Source organism: Brienomyrus brachyistius, chromosome 5 (assembly GCF_023856365.1).
Source record: "Brienomyrus brachyistius isolate T26 chromosome 5, BBRACH_0.4, whole genome shotgun sequence".
NCBI lineage: Eukaryota > Metazoa > Chordata > Actinopteri > Osteoglossiformes > Mormyridae > Brienomyrus > Brienomyrus brachyistius.
This window is the reverse complement of record NC_064537.1, coordinates 24,029,716-24,056,930: the sequence shown is the minus strand read 5'-3', so window position 1 is coordinate 24,056,930 and position 27,215 is coordinate 24,029,716. Positions and strand designations below refer to the sequence as shown.

Here is a 27,215-nt window from a genome sequence, read left to right as displayed (position 1 = left end):
ATGAAAAAACTTCAACCCGCGGACCAGCTGATTGTCAAAACTTGGAACGCGCTTCCTGTTACATACCACACACTGCAGCGTGTGAGTATTGCTGTACTGACAATGTTTGGCTCTACGTATGTATGTGAGCAGTCTTTCTCACATCTAAAGAACATTAAGACTAACCTACGATCACTCCTGCCTCAACGTCTCAACGCCTGCATGAAGCTTAACCTCACCACGTATCAACCAGACTACAAAGCCATCAGCAAAACCATGCAGCACCAGAAGTCGCATTAATGGTAGGAAGTACTTCATTCATCATTGGTTAGCAACAGCATAACAACGCTATTAAAAAGAATTCAGAGACTTATTGTACTTTAAAAGTGTTGGTCTTGCATAAAATGCACACATTTACTTGTATTTAGTTTTAATCATATTGTATGGCTCTTATGGAATTACATTTTAAAATATGTGCCGTTTATGGATCTCTCAGCCAAAAAGGTTCCCGACCCCTGGACTAGACCTTTCTTGGATGTTGTTTTTGTACGAAATCATAACTACAATCACCTGTTGACATCACCTGTTTTAAATCACATCATTATTTAACCAATTTACCTCATTACCAGCCCTAAATTGCTCCTGTCCCGACCTTTTTTGGAATGTGTTGCAGGTCTGAATGACAGGAAAGGATGTATATTTACAAATAACATGAAGTTGACCAGACAAAACATGAAATATTTTATGTTCATATTGTCTGTGTAACCGGTCAGTCCCTGCCTGTACTCTGCGTTGTGTTAAGGGTATTATCAGGTGTGTGTGGGGTGCAGGAGGAAAGGATATTAGACGCCGTTGTCGTTCCCGAATTTTTTTATTGAACCAGTTGGGAACATTAGGGAAAGGGGTAAACTTCGTCTGCTCTGGCCCTCTCGCTCTCTCTGCACAAAGTAAAACGATGTACATACTTATGTATAGTCATGTTTTATATCCCCTACTTATAATAAATAATAAATCAAATATAATATATGATATATGGGGCATAATTATACAATTGATTTATTAACCCGGGGGACCCTGCCACTAGATCCTCACCTCTTCTCGCGTGTGCAATACACCAAAGGGAAGAGGAAACGTCGGGACCCTTATAAAGGGGAAAAGACAGAGGGAGGGGCAATGCAGGACAAGAGCATCATGGGAAGTTTAAGGGATCTTGTACCCATCAGGTTAAACAGAAAAAGGAAAACAGAATCTTGTATAATTATAAATTAAAAGTAAAATAACAACCTGTTACATCTGCAATGAAATATAAGTCAAAGCAAATTTAGAAATCACTACTTTCTTTTTATATTTGCGTTTTCCATACCGTCCCAACTTTTTCTGATTTGGATTGTATATGTGCCATTGACTCCAGCAGTTAAGTTGGTGTAATGTTGTGAAAACATGTTTTTTTCTGAAGGGTCCAAGTACTTATAAACCATGCAGGAAAGTATAGTTCTAATAGATTTGTAATATCTTTATTGCTTGTTTGGGTTTCAAATGTTACATTTCATATTCATAAAAAATGGCCCTTGTACTAAAATTCTAGTTCTTCAAAATTAAGACTTGAACAGCATATACAAAATTAACGGTGAATTTTTTTTCACCCATGTAGTAAAGTTGTTGGAAGCTCACATTAGTGAAAATGTGAGAATTCGCCAGATTTTCCTTACCGTTTAAAGTTTATTTACATATCGGTGCCCATTGTGAAATTTTGCATGACTCTGCAGGTTAACACTCTGTGTTGGTGATGGGAGGGTCGCCATTTCAAATGAAAAAGATAGAGTAATTTCACTGTGGTGCCCTTCTCCAGAGCCCCAAAATTGCTCCAGCAATACAGTCTGAAGCTAAGCTCTCAAATGTCGTTCACATGGACCAAAAGTGTCTGCTAAGCTACAGTATGTATATAAAAAATGTAAAGGGTCCATTTACAAAATACTCCGTATATTTCTTAACGTACTATTTTACTTTTACTTCAGTAGTTTCTGTGAGATGCTTTTTTTACTGTACTCAGAATTCATTTTTGGTAGCAACAGTACTTTTACTTAAGTGTGTTTTTTCAGCAATCTTTCAACTCTTGGCGGCAATGCAGACGGTCAGACCTTTATCCGAACGTGAGGCAGGCAAAGGAGAGAGCACCCATCTGCCAGGACAGGCCACATCGTTGTTATGCTTCAGCATCACAGGAGCGAGAACAGGCATCTGCTTCTATCACTTCACTATGTCATCTCGAGGCAGTAAGCGCTCAGCCTTCACTGACTGCGGCATTCCATTGATCACCAACCTCTTTTGGTTAATGAGCACCTCTCACAAAGTGAAGAAGGGCCAACAGAGACTATTCACTTTTATCACACCAGGTGCTATTTTCAAACCCAAAAACTAAGCTGAGGTGGGAAGAATTCTGGAAGTGTTGTCTGGAAGGAGCGGTGACGCTAGTGTGGCATATTGTTGTGTACCAGGCTGTACATCTTATCAAAGATGAGAATGTGATCAAGGCTTGTCTTCCATTGATTTCTGAGTAACCTGGATACTTGTCACCAGTGGATTGCCAAGATAGAGAGAGATTGGACCTTATTTGAGGGTTTTTGATAATGGGCATAAAGACATTTTTACGTCCAGCAAAACTGGTTTGAAATATGTTTCCCAAAAGCAAAATTGTTCACAAGGATAAGATGCGTGTTTGGAAAGTCCGAGTTTAATAATCGGTAAACACTGAATAAGTCAGCTTTTATCCATAAAGCACCTGAATACCAGCAGGTACATAAAGCTAAATTAATTAAACAGTGGCTGAATATATTAATGACATACTGTAATGGTTTGGGAATAGATCAAAACCACGATGCAAATGTTCATAATGTCGTGTTGCAGTTCATCCTTCCCTACCCGCTGCCAAAGTTTAAACAAAATCACCTCCCTCAGCAGCTCATAATGAATTTCTGTCATGTCACCTTTGACAGCATCCTGTGCTACTGTACACAGTGCGGTATGCCAGCTGCACTGCGGCAGACAAGGAAGAATTACATTGCATGGTGAAAAGAACATGCCATCAGTGGGTGACTGGGACAATACTCCCAACATTAGAAGATGTTTATTTACACTGACCAACTCCAAAAGAAGGCCAGTAGCATTATGAGGGACTCAACACGCACTGGACACTGTTTGTTTGCTCCCCTTCCCTCTGGAAAAAATACAGGACAATCAAGACCAAAACAGACTCAGGAACTGCTTTTCTCCAAGAGAATGACTGACACAGGACTAATATTCACTGTTGCAATATGTTCTGTATTTCAGTGTTTAAGTATTTTTAGTTGTCATTTTTATATGCTGTATGTATTCTGTTTTATATGCTCTATTTATGACTTGGAGAAAGTGCCAAAGAAGATTTAAAATTCTCCAGTGATTATGCTAAGCTAATATATACTGACTGTCTGTAGCATGCAACAGTGTAGTGGATGCTACTGTATGAGTTATGAACTAAGGTGTTTAATGGTCCTTAATGAAAAAGTCGAATGCAAAGGATCAGCACCACAGTTTGGCAAAAACGAAATTCCATGCACATAAAATTCTTGCCAATATAACAAAAGAAGGCTTTCTGTTATTGACCCAGCCAGAAAGATTGATGGTGGGGGCCTGTCACTCCACCACCTCCAGATGTGAGTGAGTTAGCAGGTGAGACTGGAAGTCCAATCAATCACATGACAAGAGAACCTTTGAAACCTTAGCTTTTTAGAAGCTATAGGCAGAGAGGATAGATGAGCCTTTTGTGTGAGTCATTGAAGCTTAGCTTCCAGACGTGGACTTAAGAAATCAGGATTCATCCACTGGTGCTTCTGCTTACATGGAAAACGCATCACAGAGCTAAACACCATTGGGCAACAGTCTTGATTATGTGATTGGCATCATCGTCAGATAAAGCCCCTACCAGCTGACAGTTCCTGTATCCATAGGGCAGATACCTGTCACCCATTATATCTATTTTGTTGTGAGCTTCTTCAAGAAAGCCGTACATGGGTTGTGAATAACACGAAGGGAGATCTATGTCTGTGTATTTCTGTGTCTCCTTGCAGGTATCAACATGGCTGTGCTGTGAAGGGTAAGGTCACTCTACATCTCTCAGGGTCTTTGTCAAGTTGGGACCAGAAGAAGGGAAAGAAACCAATGGAGCTAGAATGGACGTTCTGATAGGGTGAGTGACGATTCCTTCATCAGCTCTGAGAAGTTAGTCATGTAAAGCATAACAGTGCACCTGGAAATAGCTTTGCCACCGATTTGTTAAGCATTTTTGTGTGCAGTTTTTTGTTTTTATTTGTTGTGTATGTTTCTTCTTGTCCAAAGACAAGCAGTAAGGCTAACTGGCATCTCAAAAATTGCCTGTAGTGTGCGTGTGAATAAGTACTATGAGATGGAATGGCATTCCTTCCTGGATGTACTCCAGCCTTGTGCCCAATCATGCCTGGGATGGGCTCCAGGTCCTTACAACCCTGACTGGGATAAGCAGTTACAAGATGGGTAGATTGTATTTGAAATGCATTCTATAGGAATGATATGTGTTTAGCAGTTGCTTGAATTCATCTGTCACCTACAGTATGACACTGTTAGCACAAATCGGCCATCTGTGATCCCCATGCAGTGGTGCCAGCAGCACGTGGTTGCAGGTGTTTTTTCTGAGGCAGCAGTTAATGGGGTCTTTGCAGTTACCTGCCCGTATGATTGTTACCATGATACAGTCCTGCTGTCCTAAACAAAATGCTTTCCCTGCAGTGACTATTGCTGAGGCTGAGCGACATGCTGTTATTCTCCACGATATGTGGTGTGGGCTTTGGCAGTCGAGTAGATCTTGGCATTTTTATTGCTAATAAGGCTTCTATTTATAGTGGCCTGAGAATCAAATTCCTTTCAGCTTCCAGGGAGAGTGTAGCCTCTGGCGCAGTGCGTTTCCTCTCCAGCTGCCGAGCGTGTGCACACTTGTGATGTGCACACTCACCCATGCTAATCAGGAAGTGCAGGGCAGACAGGGCATGTACGTTGTGACCAGGAGGGGATGCATGTTTTGATTTTAACAAATGTTTGGTGAGTCAGTAAATTTGCAGTATTTCAATATTGCCAATCCTATTGGCAATATTTCAGTTTGACTTCAGGTATTATTATTAATATTATTATTATTATTATATCATTATTATGTGTTGACTTCTGGCAGGTACTGCACAAAACTACGAATTTTCCAGGTACCTGCACAACAAGCCAAACGTGAAAACTCTCCAATAGGAGGAAAGATATGAAACATTACTATTGGATAGATCTTACATTTGATTTAAGTTATCTGGTCAATAAAAAAAATCCTGCTTTGTGGAATATAGAGCCGTCTTCATTAATCGATTATTTAAAAGTGATTGATTTTAAAATGCTAAGTAATCTTTTGATTACTTGGTAATATGGTAGAAGGGAGGACATACAAGATGAAGATGAAAATAGAATGTGAAAACAATCAGTTGTGTGCAGTTGTCTGTCAGTCTTGCAGAGTATAACTTAATTACCACCACGGCACGATTGCAATGCAAATACATCTTAAGGAACACATTTGGGTTTGACAGACTTGCCCAATAATGTGAGGTTAGTCATAGATATATGCCATTTAGCGTCTCGGAGTAGTTTAGTCTTTTTCATCACTTTAACTTCACTTGAACTTAAAATCATTTTGCTTTCTACAATTACTCTATGTCAAAATAATTGCTGCTAAAACAAAGGTTAACCCAGTGGCATAGCTGTATTTTACATAATATGGTACATATCAATCATATAATTTTATTTTTTTTGTGAACATTTTGTGTTTTCAATAGAGCTGAATGATTTCCGAATGGTGTGTGAGTGTGCCCTGTGCTGGGCTGGCCCCCCATCTTGGGTTGTTCCCTGCCTCGTCCCCATTGCTTCCGGGACAGGCTCTGGACCCCCCGCGACCCAGTAGGATAAGCGGTTTGGAAAATGGATGGATGGATGGATTTGCAGTTTTGGTGATATTTAAGAGTTGAAAATTAATTACAGATGTGGACAAATTTGTTGGTACCCTTACAGCTCACTGAAACAATACTTCATTTCTGTTGAAAAGTGATTCAGTTAAAAGCAATTGTCTAATGTATACCTGCATGCCTTTAGTATGTGATAGAGTAATAAAATAATAAAAGTAATACAATTGTGAAAATAATTGTGTATTTGTTTTTTATTTTACAAAGATATGGTAAAATACTATGGACAGATTTGTTGGTATCCTTAATGCAGTGGTTCTCAAACTCGGTCCTTGGGCCTCACTGCCCTGCTTGTTTTCCTGCTATCCCTGCCCCACACACAAGCCCCAGCTGTCTTTCAGCTTCTGATTGACTGGACACACCTGATCCAGGTAATCAGCAGTGTGTAGGGCAGGGATAGCTGGAAGACAAGCAGGGCAGTGGGGCCTGAGGACCGAGTTTGAGAACCACTGCCCTAAAGAAACAATTTATCCTTGCATTATACTCATATTTCAAACTAAGTGTTTAATCTTGATTAGTATCACAGGTGCATTTTCTTCAGCTATTCTGCCTATTTAAAGGGAAAGAACATTCTACTGTGCTGTTTGGTATCATTGTGTCACTACACTGTACATGGACCAGAGAAAGCAAAGGAGAGAGCTGTGTAAGGAGCTCAGAAAGAAGATTATAGAAAACCAAGTTAAAGGTAAAAGCTATAAGACCATCTCCTAGCAGCTTCATGTTCCTGTGACCACAGTTGCCAATATTATTAAAAAGTAAAAGGTTCATGGGCCTGTAGCCAACCTCCCAGGATGTGGACTTAAGAGGAAATGTAACCCTAGGTTGATCAGAAAGATGGTGCGGATGGTAGAAAAAGAGTCAAAGAAACCATCCAAAACCATTCAAGCTGAGCTCCAAGGTCAAGGTACATCGCTTTCTGATCATACCATCCATCACATTTTGAACAATAATGGGCTCCATGGATGAAGACCCAGGAGGGCTCCACTGTTGACAGATAAACATAAAAAGCCAGAGTGGAATTCGCCAAAATGCATGTTATCAAGCCACAAAGTTTCTGGGAGAAAATGACAGAATGTCCTTTGGACTGATGGCACAAAACTGGAGCTTTTTTGCCAGTCACATCAGCTCTATGTTTACAGAACGAAAAATGAAGCTTTAAAAGAAAATAACAGCAAACATACTGTGACACATGGAGGGGCTCAGTTTTGTTTTGGGGCTGCTTTGCTGCATCTGGCACGGGGAACCATGAATCTGTGCAGGACACAATGAAGACTCAAGTCTACCAAGACATCCTGGAGCGAAACATACTGCCCAGTGTCAGAAAGCTCAGCCTCAGTTGCAGGTCATGGGTCCTCCAACAGGATAATGACCCAAAACATACAGCTAAAAGCACTCAAGAATGGCTGAGAAAAAACATTGGGCTATTCTTAAATGACCCTCCATGAGCCCAGATCTTAATTCTACTGATAATCTTTGGAAAGATCTGAAAATTGCATTGAGGAGATGCCACCCTTCAAACCTGAGACAGCTTGAGCAGTTTGCTCAGGAAGAGTGGATGAAACTACCTGCTGGCAAATGCAGACGCCTCATTATGAAGTACAGAGATCGCTTGTTGGCAGTGATTGCTGCAAAAGGTGGTGCCACAGAATATTTAATTAAGGGTGTCATCTTTTTGTCTGTGCCATTTTCATTTGTTTAATTATATAAAATACTCAGCTGAATCAGTAATTAAATGCAAAGTGTCATTTGTGTTAAATATGGAATAAACAATAAGAGATGCCATTAAACTTTTGTCAGTTTCAAGTTATTTCAGATGTAGTGTTTTTTAGTTCAAGGTTACCAAAAAATTTGCCCAGGTCTGTAGATAGCCATATAGATTGTATTACGTACCAACAAAGTCTGTCAAATACGATGGTAGTATTTTAGTTAGTTGTACCAACAGATACAAAGCAGTGCCGACAAATCACTTGCCTATGCTCAGATTATACAAAATATTTCCATACAATGGAAGATGAATGTCTTTTCATCCCCAGTTGTGTTTCACTTTCCTCCTCTTCACTGGTTATGTTTAATTTCTCATGAATGCGCCGCATAGTCTCGGAGTGAATCAAACAGGATAGACAAGAATGAATGAAGAAGATTGTCTCGGAGAATGCATGAAGAGCTCGGGCAGAAGTGGTAATCTTTAGGCTGATTTAATTTTTTTTTTTGTTTGTTTAGATATTAGATAATGTTGAAAAAGAACCATCATTGAAGTTTCAGTGCTTGCTAAATTTTGTTTCTTATGTCTAACCAAATGTTTTAGCGCAAATTATTGATGCTTTGAAGCAAACAGACTATTGCAGTCCTTGCAATTTGACAAATGCAAGTGAATGAAATGCCATGTCGATATTAACAGTCAGCCTAGTAATGAGAGCTGCACAGTGGTGCAGAGGACGGCGATGTCACTGCACATTGTGCATATGAAGCTTTTTGGGGGATTCTCTATTTTCCTTCCACTCTCCAGAAACATGCTAATTAAATTAGGGCTGCTGCGATTAGTTGATGCAGTTGACGATGTTGACGTTAAGAATGCCTCTACATCAATATTTTAAATTAACGCATTGATTTTTTATTAGGTATTCTAACAAAATTGCAATTATGATTTCTAAAACTCTTCAATTCATTATTACAATTGTTTTCCTTTAATATCACTACATAATTATGGGAGTAGTTCTAATTATCACCGAACAAAAAGGTGGTTTTACACTGCAAAGTTTCGATGGCATACCACAGCTGTAATGCTACACACGAGTACCTGAAAAGAAAACGCACAAGCGCTATTCCGGATGATAGACCGTCGGAGTAGGCAAAACGGTATGTGCTGTCTATTCATTTTCATTAAATTATCTTTAGTGCGGAGAGCATTTTAACATCTCTTGTTCTTGTAGCTGCTAAATATACTTATTATTAAAGCTATAAAGTTGTCTGCCTGCTACCTCAGAATCTCCATTAAATAAATGTTTGAGAAAACATTTAAACTACTAGGCTTATTCTACGCTGATTGACGGTGACAGTGTTTGTGCAGAGTGGCCTTGTTGGAACCAGTGTTATTACCGTAAACGAAAACTGAAATGAAAACACTATAAGAAAATAAATCACGAACTGAAATAAAAATGAAAAGTATATAGTGGGACCTCAGTTCTCGAACCTAATGTGTTCCAGAAGATTGTTCAAGAACTGATTTGGTTGAAAACCCAATATGGTGAAAAAATTAAGAAAAAATGTAAATTGGATTAATCTTTTCCAGACCCCCAAATGAATGCCTATTTAAACCTGTAAAAATACATCCTAATGCTAAAACAATAAATAAAAACTTCAAAACCCATAAATACATGAAATAAATGAAAAAAAATGATTTTACCATTCCATACTCCGAAACAAGCTCAGACGGGAACACCTCTATCATACTTGGCAATTTCCAATTTAAGCTCTATCGTAGTTCTTACAACTTTACTTTTTGGTTTCCTGCTATCACTTATCTTGTTAGGACCCATGGTGGCGTTTTGGTAAACAAAAACAACCGCCACACCACAAATGTGATGCCCGGCTCATCCGTTCCTCGTGTGTGCCACGCCCCCTGATTACCCACGTGTACTTCCCTGATCGTCTCCATCTGTGTCTGATTACTTTGATTAGTCCAGTCCTATTTAAGTCCTTGTCTTGCTTGTCTCCCTTGTCCGTCATTATGGTTAGATGTGGTTTGGTGAGGTTTCTTGGTGTCTGATGTTACCAGTTCCCGTAATAAACCCCACGTGACAACTAACATCTTTTTACCGTGTTTATCCACAAAATCTCATTTTCTAAAAAATGTTGCCGCTGAGCTGTCCCTTTCTTCACCACCACGTCAGTGCTTAGCATTTCCATGATATACCAAAACAGTAGCATGTGGTGCTCCACTAACTGAATTGAATATGCGTAAAGATATGGCGAATTTATACAAATTACTAACTTTTGGTTGTCACAATACGCATCTCAATATCTTAGACATAGTACTGATTTGCTTATCAAATTGTGGGTGCAGATAATATCTGTATACAGCTAAAAAGCCGATGTCCATTGTCTAAAGCCCTGCAATCCCATATAGTTTGTTGTTCTCAAAATAAAATCGTTTAATTGACCAATGGGTGAAATAATGGATAGATTTATCTGTAGAAAAATAGTCGTTAGTAGCAGCCCAAAATGAAATGCATTGCATTTACTGTATGTGTGACTCTGCAGTGACTTGTTGGTTCCTGGTTTGCAGCAAGTGTAATGTATAGTATCCATCCATCCATCCATCCATCCATCCATCCATCCATCCATTCATCTATTGTCTCAAACCACTTCCCCTATTCAGGGTCGCGGGGGATCCAGAGCTAATCCTAGAGGCTACAAGCCAAAGGTAGGGAACAACCCAAGATGGGGAACCAACCCATTGAAGGGCATATTCACACACCATACATAAATAACACTGGTCCCAATAAACCCAATGCACACACACACACTGGCAGTCAATCCACGTAGAATAAACCCAGATTTTAGCCTAAACCTTTTCTCAAACACTTATTCAATGGAGATTTTAAGATAGCAAGTAAAATACTGTATGGCTTTAATAATGACTGTATTTAGCAGCTACAAGGACAAAATATATTGTAGCACCGGCGGAGCGCACATCCCAGCATTGTAAATAGCCCTTGTTTATGTTGTTAACGGTTAGATTTCTCTTATTGTCGTGCGTGTGTTTGCCTGTGTCTTGTGTGTACCCGGTCCGATCCTCGCGTGTATTTCGCTCGCGTAAATCTCCTATCGTGTGCGCATCTTAGAGTTTTGCGTCTGACAACATTGTGTTTCCCATCTGTGTATTTGGTTCGGGGTTTGTTGGGTTACTGTTGAAGTCTTTTTAAGAACTGCTAATAAATAGCGTGTTTTCCTCGGCAAACAAGTCCTTTTCCCACAATGCCTTGGTCCGGCACCACAATATTAAAAAGCTCTGCGTAATAATTGCAATTTAATACACATAAATAGACAACACTTAAGGTGGTTTTGCTTATTCTGGCGGCCTACTGTACAATAGTGCCAGGGCGTTTCAGGTGTTCATGCTCAGGGCTGGTGCACCTGTAGTATGCCAGCAAACTTTGCACACTGTAAAACTACCTTTTTGTTTTGTGATAATGTGAACTACACCAATAATTGTGTAGTAATATTAAGGGAAAATAATGGTTATAATGAATTGATGCGTTTTAGAAATCATAATAAAGGTGAATGCGCACTTGCGTACCGGTTATGTGCATCCCTGTTTAAATGTTTGTACGGTACTGTACAGTATAATGTAATATACAGCATAGAGGAAATCAGCTCAAATATACATTACTTAGGTTTGCATACTGTAAATACAGGAAATCGTTTTTATTTATTCTGAACAATGAAAAGGTCTAAAGGAAACTCCAAGTTGATATCTTGTTTTAATTTGCATAACTGCTTGACGCTGAGACGCCGTGCTGCCATTTCCACGTCCCAACGTTCTCCTACAGCGTACAATACAGACTTGTAGCAGAGTTGGTTCTAGTCCAAGCGGTTGTTAAATAGGTAGGTCGTTAAGTGAGGAGTGTCTGTATTGTATTGTATTGTATTGTATTATATTATATTATATTATATTATATTATACAGTGACAGCCCTAGTGGAATACCCTCCTACCAACCACATTGTCTTGTTCGTTGTTGGGATGAGTTCACCCAGCTTGTTTCAGTCTGGTCATTTGTGCTCTGAATGAAATTTCAGCCTTGATTTGAACAGAATGCACTTGTTTGCTTTCCTTCTGGTCCACGATGTCCTTAAGTCCTCTTTAGTGCTACTGTTCAAAGGCTATTCATGCTGTTCTGCATCCTTATTGTCCAGTTTTCACATACATTAGGAGTTACAGAAAATAGCACATTCTGAACAATTCTGATCTTTGTTTATAGACTAGGAATGGGCAATCTTATCCAGAAAGGGTCGCTGTGTGTGCGGGTTTTTGCTGCAACTTCCCAATTAGATTAATAATTAGAGGACTGATTAGTTGAATAATCTTCACATATGGGTTGACCTACAGTGTAAAGGATATAGCAAAAACCTGCATATACACATCGGCCCTTTGCGAATAAGATTGCCCACCCCTGTTATAGATACACATCAGTTCTGTTTTTCTAGGTCCTTAATCACAGCTCTGCCAATGCTGGTACGTGACAATGTCATTGTTGACTGCAGGATTCATTGTTGTTGATGGTTTGTCCAATGAAGTGAAAGCTGTATATAAGCTCTTTGTCATCCCCGTTGATAGTAAAACTGGCTGCTGTTCCCATCTTTGTTTTCTTTGTAGTTCCTTTGGACACCTGAACCTAAGTATGGAAATATCCACAATGCGCTTCAGGGTGGGGTTTTAATACTAGTTTATTTTACCCATTCATCTTCCACTCACTTATTGGGGAGGGGGCTGGAACCTTTCCCAGGCAGTGTTGGACAGTAGGTAAGTTAGCCCTTGATTGGATTAGGCCTGTCACGATAACAAATTTTGCTGGACGATAAATTGTCCCAGGAATTATTACGATAAACAATAATATTGTCGTTGTGAAACCATTTTCAACTGATGTAATGATAATGGCATATTAATGCAAGTACACCCTTTCAACAATCAATAAACTTTAATTTCTAAAGAACATTTAACACTGGGACTGGAAGACATTTTTAATATACAAAATAAATAAACAAAACAAACAAAAACAATAAACAAAATGGACTCTCAGTCTCTGTAAACAAAATTGCCCTTAAAATATTAAACATTAGACTCAGACAGGAAAAACAGGCAAAACGGACAGTTTTAAGTTTCCAGGCACACCTCTGGGAAATTAGGCAAATCCAACATATTTATACTCACATTTCATGTAATTTATTGCCACATTTTACTTTACTGCTTATGGTGAACACGTCTGCCTGGGCGAAATTGATAATTATAATCGGATGATCATCATAACCGATTTTTTCTTCTTCATGTCTCAGTCTAACGCCAGCCACAAAGTTGAACGAATAAGAGTCCCCTTCATATCCATGGATGTAAGACAAGGCAAACAACTTAAAGCTCTTCTCTAATTTACTCGTTGGTACTTTGGAGAAGGAGATACAAAAGTGATGTACGTCGTTGATCATACGTTTGGGCAAGTCGTGTAAACGTCATGTATAAACCAAAGTAATTTTTCACAGACCGGAAATGAGCGAGTCGCATTTCCATGAACGCGGAAGCTGACGTGCAAAGAGGCCACTGACACAAGAGTTCACGCCTCATTACTAGTCATGTGTCGTTCGCAAACGAGACGGCTCTTTAAGCCGACTCTTTTTAGTGAATGATGGTGAGCTAAAAAGAGCCGATATTCCCATTTGGTAGAGAGACACGAGGAAAACAAACAAGCATGCAAATGAAAATTATCGCAGGCGCAAAAATTATCGACCTCTTTTTAATTATCGTGCAATTAATTGATTTATCGTTTATCGCGACAGGCCTATGAACTTGTAGATAAGTTGGAAAAATAATTACGCAATACATAATAATTATACAGCAATAATGACAATAACTATATATGGTACTGTACTGTACCTTGAACCGTTGAAGCTCGCAATGTTTTCATGACTTTACAGCAATGTGTTTGTATGTAGAGTTGTTCGTAAATCAGATGTTCTTAACCAAGGGATTGCCTGTATATTAAATGGTAGCATCATTGCTAAATGAAATGTAGCACAATAACTATTTTATATTGATTTTATTTTGTTTTGATAATCGCTGGAAGCTAAAATTTCAATTGAAAATAAAATTCGATAAATAGCCTAGCCCTGTACAATACACCCGTGTATTTTTTGACTCGACCACTAATGCACGTCATGTGGCTAATGAGTATCTCAATGAATTATTAAACTAATTTGATGAATCGGTTAATCAGTTGATTAAATGAACTGCTGTTGAAATTGAACAAATTCATTGAATGGCTGAGATGCTCTTGCAGAGAGATTTGGGAACTGAAGCAGTGTTGTCACTATCAAAAAAGATACCAGTAACTTTTTCAAAACATATGAATTTCCTGTTACTTTCTGTATTACTCTTGATTTGCATACGTTATAATGTTAAATTGTTTTTTGTTCTAGGAAAATACACTTACTACCAAGAGCAATTGCTTTAAACGTTTTCTTTGACTGCTTAAGACTTTAACACAGTGCTGTAATTTTAACATTTTAAGTGATAAAAGTCTTAAATATGCATTAATTGAACTCCGTCAATACATAGATTCTGATTTTAATTAGAGTTATCCTGTTAGAATCCTGACTACACTAAGCTTAGGTTTATATTTGTGTGTGTTCTGTTCACCATTTAGCCTTGCCTACTTATCGCTGAGAAAGGGATATGAATGAACTAGCATGTAGGCTAAAAATGACTTTAATCAGAAACATAGAATGTAATAACCGCTAAATTACATGACTATAATGTTTTATATCTGTTATCATGCACACGTGGCCATCTTCAAACTCCTGTCAGGGTGAGCAAGAGGCCGCTGTTTCTGCAGGTTAGGAGTGCTGCCTCTTTGTAGCGGCGTTTGTATTCTGTCGGCTGTCGGTTCACCCTTTTCGTTCGGTGTAAATTCAAAACACACCATATCTCACTTATGCTGGCCGGTTTATGAACTAGAGGCGGGCAGTGAGCAGCAGTGGTTTCCATCTTCCATTGATGTAGCTTCGCAGCACAAGAGACACATGAAATGAGTCCGGCTGTGTGTCTCCCCAAGGTATTGTGATACGATACTGATAATGGTATATCAAACAACTTTAGTGTGCAGTAGCATTGAGCCTGTAGAATTTCCTAAAAAGCACAAGATATGGACACCCTGGATCAGAGAGCAGGCCATCGTACACAAAACAGAACCGTTTCTGTGTGTCTGGGTGGAAACGCACGTAAGCCCAGGGAGAATGTGCTGTGATTGAACCCGCAGCCCTTAGGGGTCTGACGACAGTGTTACCCACAGGGGTACTATGCTGCTTAATAGATGTGAGTTTATCTTCCAACAGAGTTGTCTCAATCAGGATTGTATCAACATCAATCTTCAGACAACTATAACCTCTTCTTAATTTTTTTTTAACTTTTTGACTAATATCTTCCAAGATCCACAAGAGGGAGCTGTTACACCTTGCTCAGAATAGCATGTCATTGTAATTTGCAGAATTCTATACAGGAAATTCCTTCAAAAGTTTGTTGATGGAAGCCTTGTGGTGCAGGGGGCAAATGAGTGGTGTAGGGGGGAATATTATTCTTTGTCATTTGCAAACTTTACATCAAAGCTTATTGTAACAGAATACTATAACCACTTCTTGCTTCAGTGGAGCTATGATTTATTGGTTTATTTTAATGATAAAGGAAACATTGAAGTTGTAACATGTCAGCATCCTGATGGATGATTGCTGAATAAAATGTGTGGTCAGTCACAGTCTTTTTTTTGTTGAAATTTTCCTGGAAAATAGCTTTGCTAAATAGTTTTCTTACTTTGGAAATCAGATCAAATAACTTGTGAAAAGCACCTAGTAACAGTGACAGTGTAGTAAATATACTCTTGATTGAAAATTCAGTTTTCTCTTGCTAGAGTTTTCAAAGGTTATCTTGGGATTTTCTATGCGCTGGAGGGTTGGAGGTAGCAATGAGGTTATGCTGCAGGAATGACCAAAACCTCAAGTCATTCCTTTCACCTACGCAGCAAAGCTGAGAGTATTTACATAAAATTGGTGTTTATTTTAGACTTACAGGATTCAGTTAAACACCTTTGGTGTAAATTATAGTTGCTTCCAATGGCATGAAAGGACAAATGGTGTAGCAGTGGCAGTTGTGTTTAAGGAGACATGTGATATCCGTTTTTTCTATTCTAGACCTAGATCTTTCTGAACCTTTCAGAGGCAAAAGCTTGCACACAGTGTGGAGCTCGTTCTTTATCCTGACAATATCATGAGTTTGTTTGAGGCTCAGAAGCTGCTCTGAGTTTTGTTCTGTGGGAAGCTTTTAAAAAGATTTCGAATAGCCAGTGGGGAAGCAGACTCACGGGAGCACTGCCCGTTGTTGTGACCAGAAACCCACGTTACTGTTCTTCAAAGTCCGCCGTTTAGGGGGAAACCCGAAACCATAGAATTAGCGGCAATTTCGGCAGGCGGCTCACACGGGCCGACCCATGGTGGTCTCCGAGTCGGGCCAGTCCTAACACAGAGGGCCCGCATCTCATCAGGGAAAACCCTCCGAGCCCCGAGCAGGCGCCGGCGTTTTGGCTCCAAGTGGCTCACCCCAAATAAATTCTCTTCACGGGGCCAGTGGTGAGCCAAACAGGCCTCCCCACACACGCTCATTAGCCCTGGCTCTGGGAGCCGAACACGTGACCCTGTTAGGGCTTCGACAGCAATCCAAGGGGCTTCTGTAATGCTGAAATTGAGCAAAGCTAGCTGGCCAAATTGAGAAAGGTCATGGCAACATGCGAAGAGGGCTGGGCTGGAAGCTAACGGAGAGAAATGAGCCCCAGAAGGTGTCCGTCTGTGTGCCTGGATGGTGCTCAAAGTCCATCAAAGCCTCAGGCGGTGATATATTTTTTTTCTGGATGCGGTCAATGCCAAGAGATTAATTATTTGCTGCACTACTGTCTGCTTGTGTGAAGGTGTGCTCTGTTCCCATGCCTGTCATTTAAAAAAAGTGTAGTTTATTATATTTGTTTATTGCTGTTTTTCTCCCGAAGCTGAAATTTTGTTAGGGTAACCTTCAGGGAAGCTGTAGCTGAGATAACTGAACCCAGCACATTTAGCAAACTTTAACCGAGTTACACTCCTGCAGTTAGTAATATTAATTCTGCGTTTCATTTTTAAATGCCCAAGGCTGTGGAATACATCTGCACCACATTTTGGCAAAAGAGATTAATGATTATACAATTTCTAGTATTTGATAGCTTGATTACCCGCAGGTTACATAATGTTTAATTAGTTTTATTAATGGCTTCCTCTGAGCTTAGGTTTATGCAGTTCAAAGCTAGCTTTAAGAGCCAACACACCTTTAGGTTCACATGGCTCTTGTTCCTTCGAAACTGGAGAGAGGGTGAGATCAACTATGGCCTCTGGCACTCTGCCTCGAGCTTGACAGTGAGATCTCACTACAGTTTGTCTCCAGAGGCTGGTGACCAAACAGCGTCCATATGTAAACTGCCTGCTTGGCGTCAGCTGACAGCCTCTCATCAAACTGTGACTGCCCCCACCCACCCATCTATGACTCCACTTGGGCCCCGTTTTTTCCTCATTCATAGAGTTCTCTACTGCAGAGCTCTCTCCCCTCTCTTGGCCAACACAGTCCAGGCCAACCTACCATCTATGTTTTTAGGGTCAAAATTAGAATAGAATGTTTTCATTGCCAAAGTACAGGGAGCAAGTACAATGAAACGTCTGCCTTGCAATAATGCATCTTGCTCTTGTATGAGACACATAGGCATATACAGGTGAGAGTGAAGCCTGGGGTCCAAGCGCAGGGTCAGCCATTTGTACAGCGCCTCGGAGCAGTTGGGCTTAAGAGCTGAAAACGACTGTGTTGGTTATGGGATTTGAACTGGTAACCTTCTGATCATAAGTACTAACCCACAGAACCACTTTCTTTAGAGTGATATATAAATGGTGATTATTTATGCCAACAGGTGCAACATGGTCAGAACTCTCTCTCTCTTCTTCTCTGCAAGAAAACATTTTGCTGCCCCTTAAGTGAGCACAGCTTGTGGTAAAATGCTGCCATTCGTGTTCATTTCCACAGAGGAGGTGCTCTAAAGCTGCCATCAGGAAAGCAGTGATCTGCATCTGGTTATAATCTGTTTCAGTTCATGTTTTTAGAATGAAAGTTAACATTCAACATAAAAGGTAGGGGCATTGCATTAAGCAATCCCTAAATGGCTTGCTGTTGATAGCTATATCTGCTCTCTCTAAGGAGGAATATTTAGGATCAAGTGACAAGTGAAGGCATTCATTACCCAGTAATCAAATCAGGATTACATTTAGTGAGTGTCACTACTCAATTAAAACCTTCTCAGGGGGACTGCTATTGATTCTTAAGATCCCTTTTAACTAGAAAGACTGAATATCTGAGCCTTTCCCCCACTTATCGACTGTTACTGATGACACTATATTTAAAGAATCCGGTGGAGATCATATCTACCTGGGCTTAAATGAGTAAATCTGTGAAATTGCTGCAGGCAGTCTGTGGCACATTCATAATTCATCTTAAGCTTTCCTGTGGAAGTAGCTGTTGGTGTTTGGAGTTTAAAGTTCTCATCGACTTCTCGCCACCACTTCATGACTTATTCATGCTGAGCTCCAAACCGTAATGGTGCTGATTTATTGAGGTGTCGCTTTAGAGAGCTCTTGATGGCTGAAGGTCTTGAGGACGTGGAGATGAATTACTGGAGAGCGTGGGAGCAGTGCAAGTTGCAGAGAATGAAGATGTTTCATTTATGTTACACTCAGTGTGTGTGTGTGTGTGTGTGTGTGTGTGTGTGTGTGTGTGTGTGTGTGTGTGTGTGAGAGAGAGAGAGAGAGACACTGACACTGCATGTGCTTGTGAGTAAAGAGGGTCTGTATTTCTGTATGTGTAAGTGCACAGCATCAAATGTCTATCCTGGTTTTGATGATCTGATATTGATTCACAAAATCCCAAGATCCATCTAGTTACTTTATGGCTTTTCCTCATGATTTTGAAAATATTTTTGCTGAATTCTACGCTCAGTTTTCACTGTATCAGGTCTCTTATTATATAGGTGGTACCACTTTCATTCTCACTTGGATAGGAGGGTTGATATAGTGCTGCCATCTTGGTTCACTGCCAGTCAAGGTACTTGAGTACTCAGAGCACATGAATGCAAGTGAGTCAAGTCAAGTAGGGCTTTATTCTCAAACCGATCATCTGCAGTACACTGTTTATGGTTACACGAGATAAGGTTATATGAAAGCAAAATAAATAAAACTAAATAAAAGCCAACGATGGAAAGAGAAAATGGATATGGATGTGACCTGCTGTCAATATTGAGAATATTATTCATTGTTTTTTCAAATGTCATGGACACTGAAGCAAATGAAGGTGACTGAAAGCCTGCACATATAATTTATTTATTTCTCGCTGGGTAATTGAACTGCAGAGGGAAAAGTACGAACGAAATATTTCGGTGTACTTACAGGGAAGTACAAGAATAAATTTCATGCTTATTATACATTGTTTCTCCTTATCTTATTTTTGTTATGTAATGGTAACTTAATTACATTGCTTTGCAATGTTAATGCTACAGTGCTGTGACTGTTGTCATTGTTTTTACAACAGATCTAGTTTGATTGCACATTAGTGAATGTGTTTGAAATATAGATTGTCAAGTCAAAAGTGAATCCAAACTGAATCCAGTGGGCACTTGTCAATCGAAATTGAATTGAATTGTAAGGTCAGAGCGCTAAACAATACAACGATTCAATTCGATTTCGATTCACAAGTGCCCACTGGATTCAGTTTGGATTCACTTTTGACTTGATTCAATCTATGTTTCAAACACATTCACTAATGTGCAATCAAACTAGATCTGTTGTAAAAACAATGCACAGCACTGTAAGATTAGCATTGCAAAGCAATGTAGCATAATTTGCATATATATATAGCAGGACATGCTACTCCTCCCAAAACTAGGAAAAAAAATATTGTGATATAATATTGTCACCATCCAAAAAGCGAAAAATACCATGATAATAAATTTAGGTCATAATCGCCCCCTAATACAAACCTTTGGTTTGTTTCCAGTTTGCATCTGCAAATCTGTGTTCCATTTAAAGCTTTTTAAATATCTCTCCAAATATGGAAAGCTTCTATATAATGATTTATGTCTCTTGCCTATCGGATTGACATTGAATCGATATCAAATTAAAATGATTGAATCAAATTATTAGCTTATGAATCTAATTGAATTGGGGCATTTGTGCTGATACCTTTGGGTGGGTTGTTTATCTGAAATTGTTTTAAAATTCACTGATTAGTGGGTTACGTTTCTTTGGGCTTGTTCTTGTTTTGAGGTTGTGGTTTTAAGACTTTGAATCTAATCCTAATTTTTATAACATAGCAGATTCATCATTTGAAGAAATTCAGCTATTAATGTCTTTGGTTTAGGCTGCATCTAACTGTACTTGGACAGTGATTTCTGCATGGGATCAGTTAAGTTTTAGTCTAAATGTTATGTATTTTTTCATACTGTCATACTGTTCATACATTGTACCTTGGTATATGGTATTTTGATGATAGCAATGCTTTGGAAAATAAAACTATTTATTCACCGAGCGGAGGGGTCCGCAAGATAAAAACTGCCGGTGAAATCCAACACTGTGCTTTTCAGGTTTTTTACAGTTGCTGTATTGCCACATTCTTCCTCCGAGTCACGTGTTAATTCACTAGTTTCCTTGCCGGCTAGTTTCAGCCATTTTAGCTAGCATTTTAGCTAGCTCAGTTATTTTAAGGAATTACATAATTTTACATTACTTCTTATAAATAGAATTTTTAGTCATAAATGATATTAAATGAATGGGTAAAGTTGAATTAAGGAGTTCTTGTTATGGATCACATAATTTTGCATCTCTCTTGTTCACATATTTTCTTTGTGTTGTGATATGAGTTCAGTTTCCAATAATTTGTGTAAAATGTGCTATAAAGAATCATAATTAGTTTATGGCAAGTCATGAGGAGTTATTGTCACACTAACAAAAAAAAGATAAATTAAAACTTTAGAACAAGAATTTTGTTACATGCGTAATATGGAGCACACATAATATAGCAAACACAGGACAGACTGTGTTCCATGTGGCTTATTTTTGGGCTTGATTGCTCCATGCACAGTGGGCTTGTTTTCAGGGGTGAGGTTGCTTGTTCGTCTTGTGAGACTTGGCAACGCTGCTTCCTACTGTGTAGCTTTTGGCTAAAAAGCAAGTGTGGATCCTGCTCCTTCCATGGGTTAATGTCTTTACTGCTCAGTGTTTGTATTTCGTATCGACGGTTGTATGATATTCCCTTGCAAATGTACATTTTAAATCTTCGTAATGCCACTGGGCAGTATACTGGTTCATCCGGTATATAATGTCAAATATAGTATGAATTTTTCATATACCGCCATACCGTAGCATAGCACAAACGACAGCTGTAATGCTTCAGTAGGCAGCGAATGATGTAATATTGTTTGCACTAGAAGCCCTATGGATTACTGTGCAGATTGTATTCAGCAGCAACCCAAGTTAACTGTCTGTACCCTCCTTACTAACAGTTTTAACATCATAACAGAACAATTTATTGCCCACAACTTACTTTCTTTAACGGAGCAAAATGAAAATTACTACAAAAATCTGTTATATGAACAAAGTAGGCCCTTGTTTTGGTTATTTTCAAAATTCTTTCAGAAGTGACTTACGGTGTCATACTAAAATGTTTTCCCGTGGCCAACAGTTATGCAGTCTTCAAATGCGGCCCTGTGTAACGTCTACTTGTTGTCTAATGTCAAATAATTTCAGAATCATATTCCAGATATAAATGAATAATTATAGCTCTAGGTGGTCTCATTTATATGATATTTGCAAGAAACTCGTGAGTCATTTATGTTGTTTACATAGAAGTAATAGATGGAGCGAGTTCCTAAACACAGTGTCTCTTTCTTCGCCCGTTGGCCTATAACTGGAGACTTGCCTGTCATGTGCTTGCAAACTGTAATGCCAACTGATTCTTCTTCTGGTCTTCATTTATTTATTATTAATGTTGCTCCATTTATTTTATTATTAATGTAGCATGCTACTGATGATATGTTCTTACAGTTATACATGTGACCCAGTGTTTTTCATGAGGAATTAAAAATAACTTTGAGAGGTAAACGTTGCTTTTGCTGGTGGTTCTTAGTATCAAATGCTTGCCTAGACGAGGGGGCCGCTGAGTAGAAAAAAACCGAGTGGCAGTGTTAGCGTTCAGCTTGAAAGCCGCAAAAACATATCCAAAATGGGGAAAAGCTGTAGTGCGATTGTACAAATAGATTTAACAAGAAATAGGAGCCACCTTTTTACAGACTGCAGAAAACTAAATGAGTAAGCATCCTACGTGGATTGATCACATGTGGCTGATAACCAATCTGTAATATAGGTCTGGATCGATGCCAGTACCGATATGATTATCAGATCAGTGCACCTCTAGTGAGCATCATCAAACGCTGACATCCACAAACTTTTTCATGCTAGATTTTTACTTGCCCTATTTGAATACTCTGCTCACATTAACTTAAAATTGTCATTTTGAAAACCCTGATTTATTTATTTTTTTAGCTCATATGGCTAGACTAGCAGTCCTGTATCTTTTATTAAGCTGTCAAAATTTCTGTGTGGTGGTGAATGTTCTGGCAGCCTGAGACTGCAGTTAAGCTGAAAAAAAAATCTCTCTTTGTTATCCTGAAAGGACAGAAACTGGGCTTGGGTACTTATCTGGCCGGTTTACTGTCATGATACATTTTGCGGTGCAGTGTTGATGTTCTAGGGGTCAGGATCCTAAGAAAACTCATCTGAGGCCAGGCAAGAAGAAACGGTGCAGAAAAAAGAGGCAGTAGATAAGTTATTAGAGAGAATATATCATGAGATATCAGCGGGGCTCATCTGTATGTACCAGACAACTGAATATGGGCAAAACATTTTATTTTGTTGTGTGTTGTTTAGGTTTTGTGATATTTTAGTTTTATTTAAGACTGTTTATAGTTCTAATAAATCATTGTGAGATGTGGAGAGCTTGGGGGTGTGCAGGGTGAAGTCTGGGTACGAGCTTGTTAATCACTGATAAGCAGTTCATTGCTATTTGAAAGTTTATTGGTTATGGCTAATTACCATCGGCCTGGAACAGTTTATGATGGTGTGTTTCAGCCACGGCCTTTCTGGTAAAACCAAGCCTTTCATAAATTCCCCTTTACATTCTTTTAACTACTGTGTTACATGTCTGTGTGTTTATTAAATGAATGAATGTGTTTGCGTTCCTAATGCTATTTTAGTGTCAACGCTGAGAGGAGAAGGCTTGGGTTCACCTGAATGACCTGACCATCTGGATTAACATGCTGTTTGGCTGTTTCTACGTGAACAGAGCATGGAGTTGTGACACAGGATGAACCATTGCTATCTGTAGGCTTTGCATGCGGGTGGGGTGGGGAGGCATGTAGCCAACCGGGGAATCAATGAATTGGACCAGTGAACTTAACTGGCTAATGGAGGACTGGCTGGTTGTTCTCTCCATCAGCCCCAAAAGCAGATATGATGGTGGGACTTGTGGTCCTGCAGGGCTTGTCATTACTGCTACTGGCTTAAACTCAGACGCCTGTGGCCTGTGGTTGGCCCGTGATGCTTTGAGAGCATATGGTGGGACTGAACAGCACACGCAGCTGGAGATGATGAGAAAGGGGGTGGCTAAGACACAATGAGCATCATTCTCATTCCGGCACTGTCACGGCAAGCTTGACATTGGCTGCATGAGTAGTTCAGCACTTTAACTTTAGTTCACTTTAGCAGTGTAGGAGTCAATGAAAACTGTATTTTAACCTACTATCTCAATTTCTAAAACCATCCATCCATCATTTATAACTGCTTATCCAGTATAGGGACACGGGGTAGAGACAAAGTGCACCTAAACAGAAGTGCACAGAAGTTTTACAGAAAATAATAATTGTAGGCCGTACTCTTTTCGAAGAGGGAAATGTCACTATCAACTACTGTGCCCCTCCACTATGCACAGAATGATTCTGAATGTTAATTTCTGTTGGAAGGTTTTCCCCAAGAGATGTGATTAGAAGGCTCTTTGACCATGTGACCCTGTGACTGGTCTGTCCAAGAAAATATATCCTAGACATATAAATTTAAATATTTATTAATTCATTATTCATTCATTTAATAAACACACAGACACTTGCAGTGAATGGCATGATGTACCCTCTTGGAGTAATGTGACAGGCTTGCATGAGGATTTGAGACAGTGACAGTCTGTGGTGTCAGCCACAAACCGGGTGAGGAACACTGAAGGAGATTCATATAGCACGGGGAGCAAATTATGGCAGTAAACCTGAGAAAGATTTCTCATCCAGAACTGCCTGGTCTTTTCTACCTTTCTTCTAGTGGAGAGTTTATCAACCTGGGATCCGTGACCCTTCCTTGGGCAGGGGGGAGGGGGGGGTCTGCTGAAATTCATGGTAAATAGATGAAATGTCAGTGTAATCGCCTGGTTCATGCAAAGGCCTCCCCCTGCAGCAGGACATATATTAAAGGACCCCTCGCCCCGTTAGTTACTTATATGATTATGCATTAGTGGTAGGGGGTCCCCAGCTCTGCTCTGTTTTCATTTGGAGGGATCTGATTTAGGATTTGAGAAGCCCGTCTAGCAATGTGGGAGTGTTGGTTTCCCCAAGCAGGCTGGAATTCGAACCTTCAAGGTCTGTTTCTCACCAGTCGTTTCTGTGGCTGCTTTCCTGCCATGGCTTAATCAGGCTGGTCACTTCGTCTGTGGCTGGCTGCATGCTCCTCTGTGTCTTTTCAGGATATCCACGGGTCCACAGATGATTCTGTGATGTGTTTAATTATTTGAAGCATTCATGAAATGTTTAAAGAGATCCCTTTATCTGCTGCCTAACATCTTAGTGCTATTTAGGATTATCTAAAATGTAATCTCAGGCGTCATGAAACGTACAACAGAAACTGGGAAATGTGTCTCGGCTAATTCCTCGTTTAGGTCTTTTTGAAATTATTTAAATATATCCTTAAATAATGTAAATGCATTGAAATATTTCTTCAAATGGTTCCTGGTTCGTTTGTCTCTCCGTAGAGTATGAGGCCTTTCCAGACATCCTACATTTTGCTTCTGATAGCTGGCCCTTGATATCTCTCCCCCAGTCCCCTGCTGCGTGAGCAGCTCTTCTTTTAACCACTGGAGGTATGCTGTATCTCAGCTCGATAATGTGGTTAAGGCGATAAGCTTCACCTTGTGTTGGCTGTGAGTACTGCTGCTGCTCGCTGGATGTGTGACTCACTGCCCATGCAGCAACTTTTTGCTACTTTGGAATATTCAGTTGGGAATTTATGATACATAAATAATATAAGTGCTTCCATTGACTGACATTGGCATGGTTGAGCGGCTGATTGTGTGAGTTGCAATAGGTGAAATACAGTAAATAAAGTTGGATTACTACCTTTCTGGGGTGTGGCACGAGTAAATGGTGTCCTGTAGTTGTGTTCTGGGCAACTCTGGATATTACAGACTTTGGATATAACAGGCTGTTTTGCCAGGTCCCTTGAAGTCCGCTATAACTGAATTTTAGGGTATATATATTTTAATTCATGTTTATATGATGAATAAACATGAATAGTAGTATGACAGGCAAGCCTAGCGACTAGAGGTGCACCAATCCGATATTCGAAATCAGTATTGGAACCGATCCATACCTTAGGAGACAGATTAGATTTCCGGTACCTACCTAGTTTTCGCCAGTCTGTGAAAAGATAGTTCTTATTTCTTGTTAATTCGTTTTAAGCACTTAGTCGCATGACAGCTTTCCTATTTTAGGTGTGTTTTTGCGGATTTCAAGCTGAACGCTGATACTAAGCGGATGTGAGAGTAGTGATTTCCGCCTGCTGTGATGTCATGTGCATAAGATTTGCAGGAGGAGGAGCGTAAGAACATCAGATAAGAGTGATGATAGCAAATGCGACTTGCATGCTCGCAAAGTGAAATAAGAAACACCTGCAATCTGGAAGTATTTTGTGCTTGAAACAACAGCTAGTAGGACAGCGATTTGCAATCTTTGTAAAAACAAAGTTTTTAGAGGTGGAAGTATGGTGGACAATAATCATGCACCTGCCTTAAAGATTATCACATGAAGGATTCTGAGGAGGTGAGACAGTATCGAAAAAACTGCTGACTTGGACTGAGGTGTTTAGTCGTCATGAATAACTTCCAAACAATAACCCAAAAGAAGCTAGAACAATAGAAAAGTTTGTAGTATTCATTGTTCATTCTAGATGATCAGCCTCTGTCCAACATGGACAATGTGGTATTTCGTTGTAGTTGGATAAGTGTAAAATCCCATTAAACAAAGTGCAGGCAATTGTGCGAGATGACATGAGTAATTTGAAAAAAAGTAATGGATGGATTTGGGAGTCGCTAGCTTGGGCTGTTTTGCACGCTTGCTACAGCTAGTGATACACAAGGGGCTGGTATCGCAATGAAGTGTAAAGTGATGCTGTTGCCAGTGGGAGAAACATTGTGGAGCATCTTAAGCATTCACCACTTGTTCAAACAGTATATTTACTTGGAAGATATTCAAACTGAACTGTAAATTATAGGTTTTACGGCTTTTTTGGGGGTCACCGACTGTGAGGGTTACTGACTCTCATTGTTGTTTCGATGGGTTAGCGGTTTGCTAATGCTAAGAAAAACAAAAGGTATGATGCACTGAAATATGTCGGACCATGAAATAGGAAGGCAATTCACTTATAGCTCAGTAGCGGAATCAGCACCGTGAATGTAGCATTTTCCTTTGATTTCATGTGTTTGCTGTTTGTGGGCCTATATATAGTATTATTTGGCCACTTCTGATTGGTGAGCATGACTGGGACGCGAGAAGCATGGTGCTTGTGATTGGTGGAAATGACTGTCACACAGGGAGCACAGCATGAACTCGTAAAACTATTCTCGCAACAGTTTTAAACCCTAGGTCCGACATGCTGTATTACGTATATCCTAAATCTCAGCCTTTGCGATTTGCTAATCGCTTTGTTTCAAATCGCGATTTGAAATAGATAAATCATCCAACTCTGCTGACCAGCATATGGGGGTCGGGCATGGGGGGTGGGGAACCTTTGCCATGAGAAAGTTAGTACTACTGGCAGAGGGATTGCAGCTGGAGAGCAATTTGTCAGACAATGGAGACTCCTGTGAAATCGAAACAGATATAAGACAGATATAAAAATAGCACAAGTCACAAGAAAGGTGTTTTTCACTCTCTTTTCCAATCACTATACTTTCAAGTCGGTATTTGCTACGGACAATTTTAAGACCAGATGCCTAA

General features: G+C 39.6%; 1 protein-coding gene across 1 annotated transcript in view; it reads left to right on the top strand.

Annotated features, from left to right (window-relative positions):
• Positions 1-27,215, top strand: part of LOC125742804 (ankyrin repeat and fibronectin type-III domain-containing protein 1) — a 234,256-nt gene that overhangs the window by 35,760 nt on the left and 171,281 nt on the right. The window contains exon 2 of the mRNA XM_049015164.1: positions 4,083-4,201. Coding sequence (XP_048871121.1) covers positions 4,185-4,201 — 17 coding nt within the window. The 5' untranslated portion in view covers positions 4,083-4,184. The remainder of the gene's footprint in view (positions 1-4,082; positions 4,202-27,215) is intronic.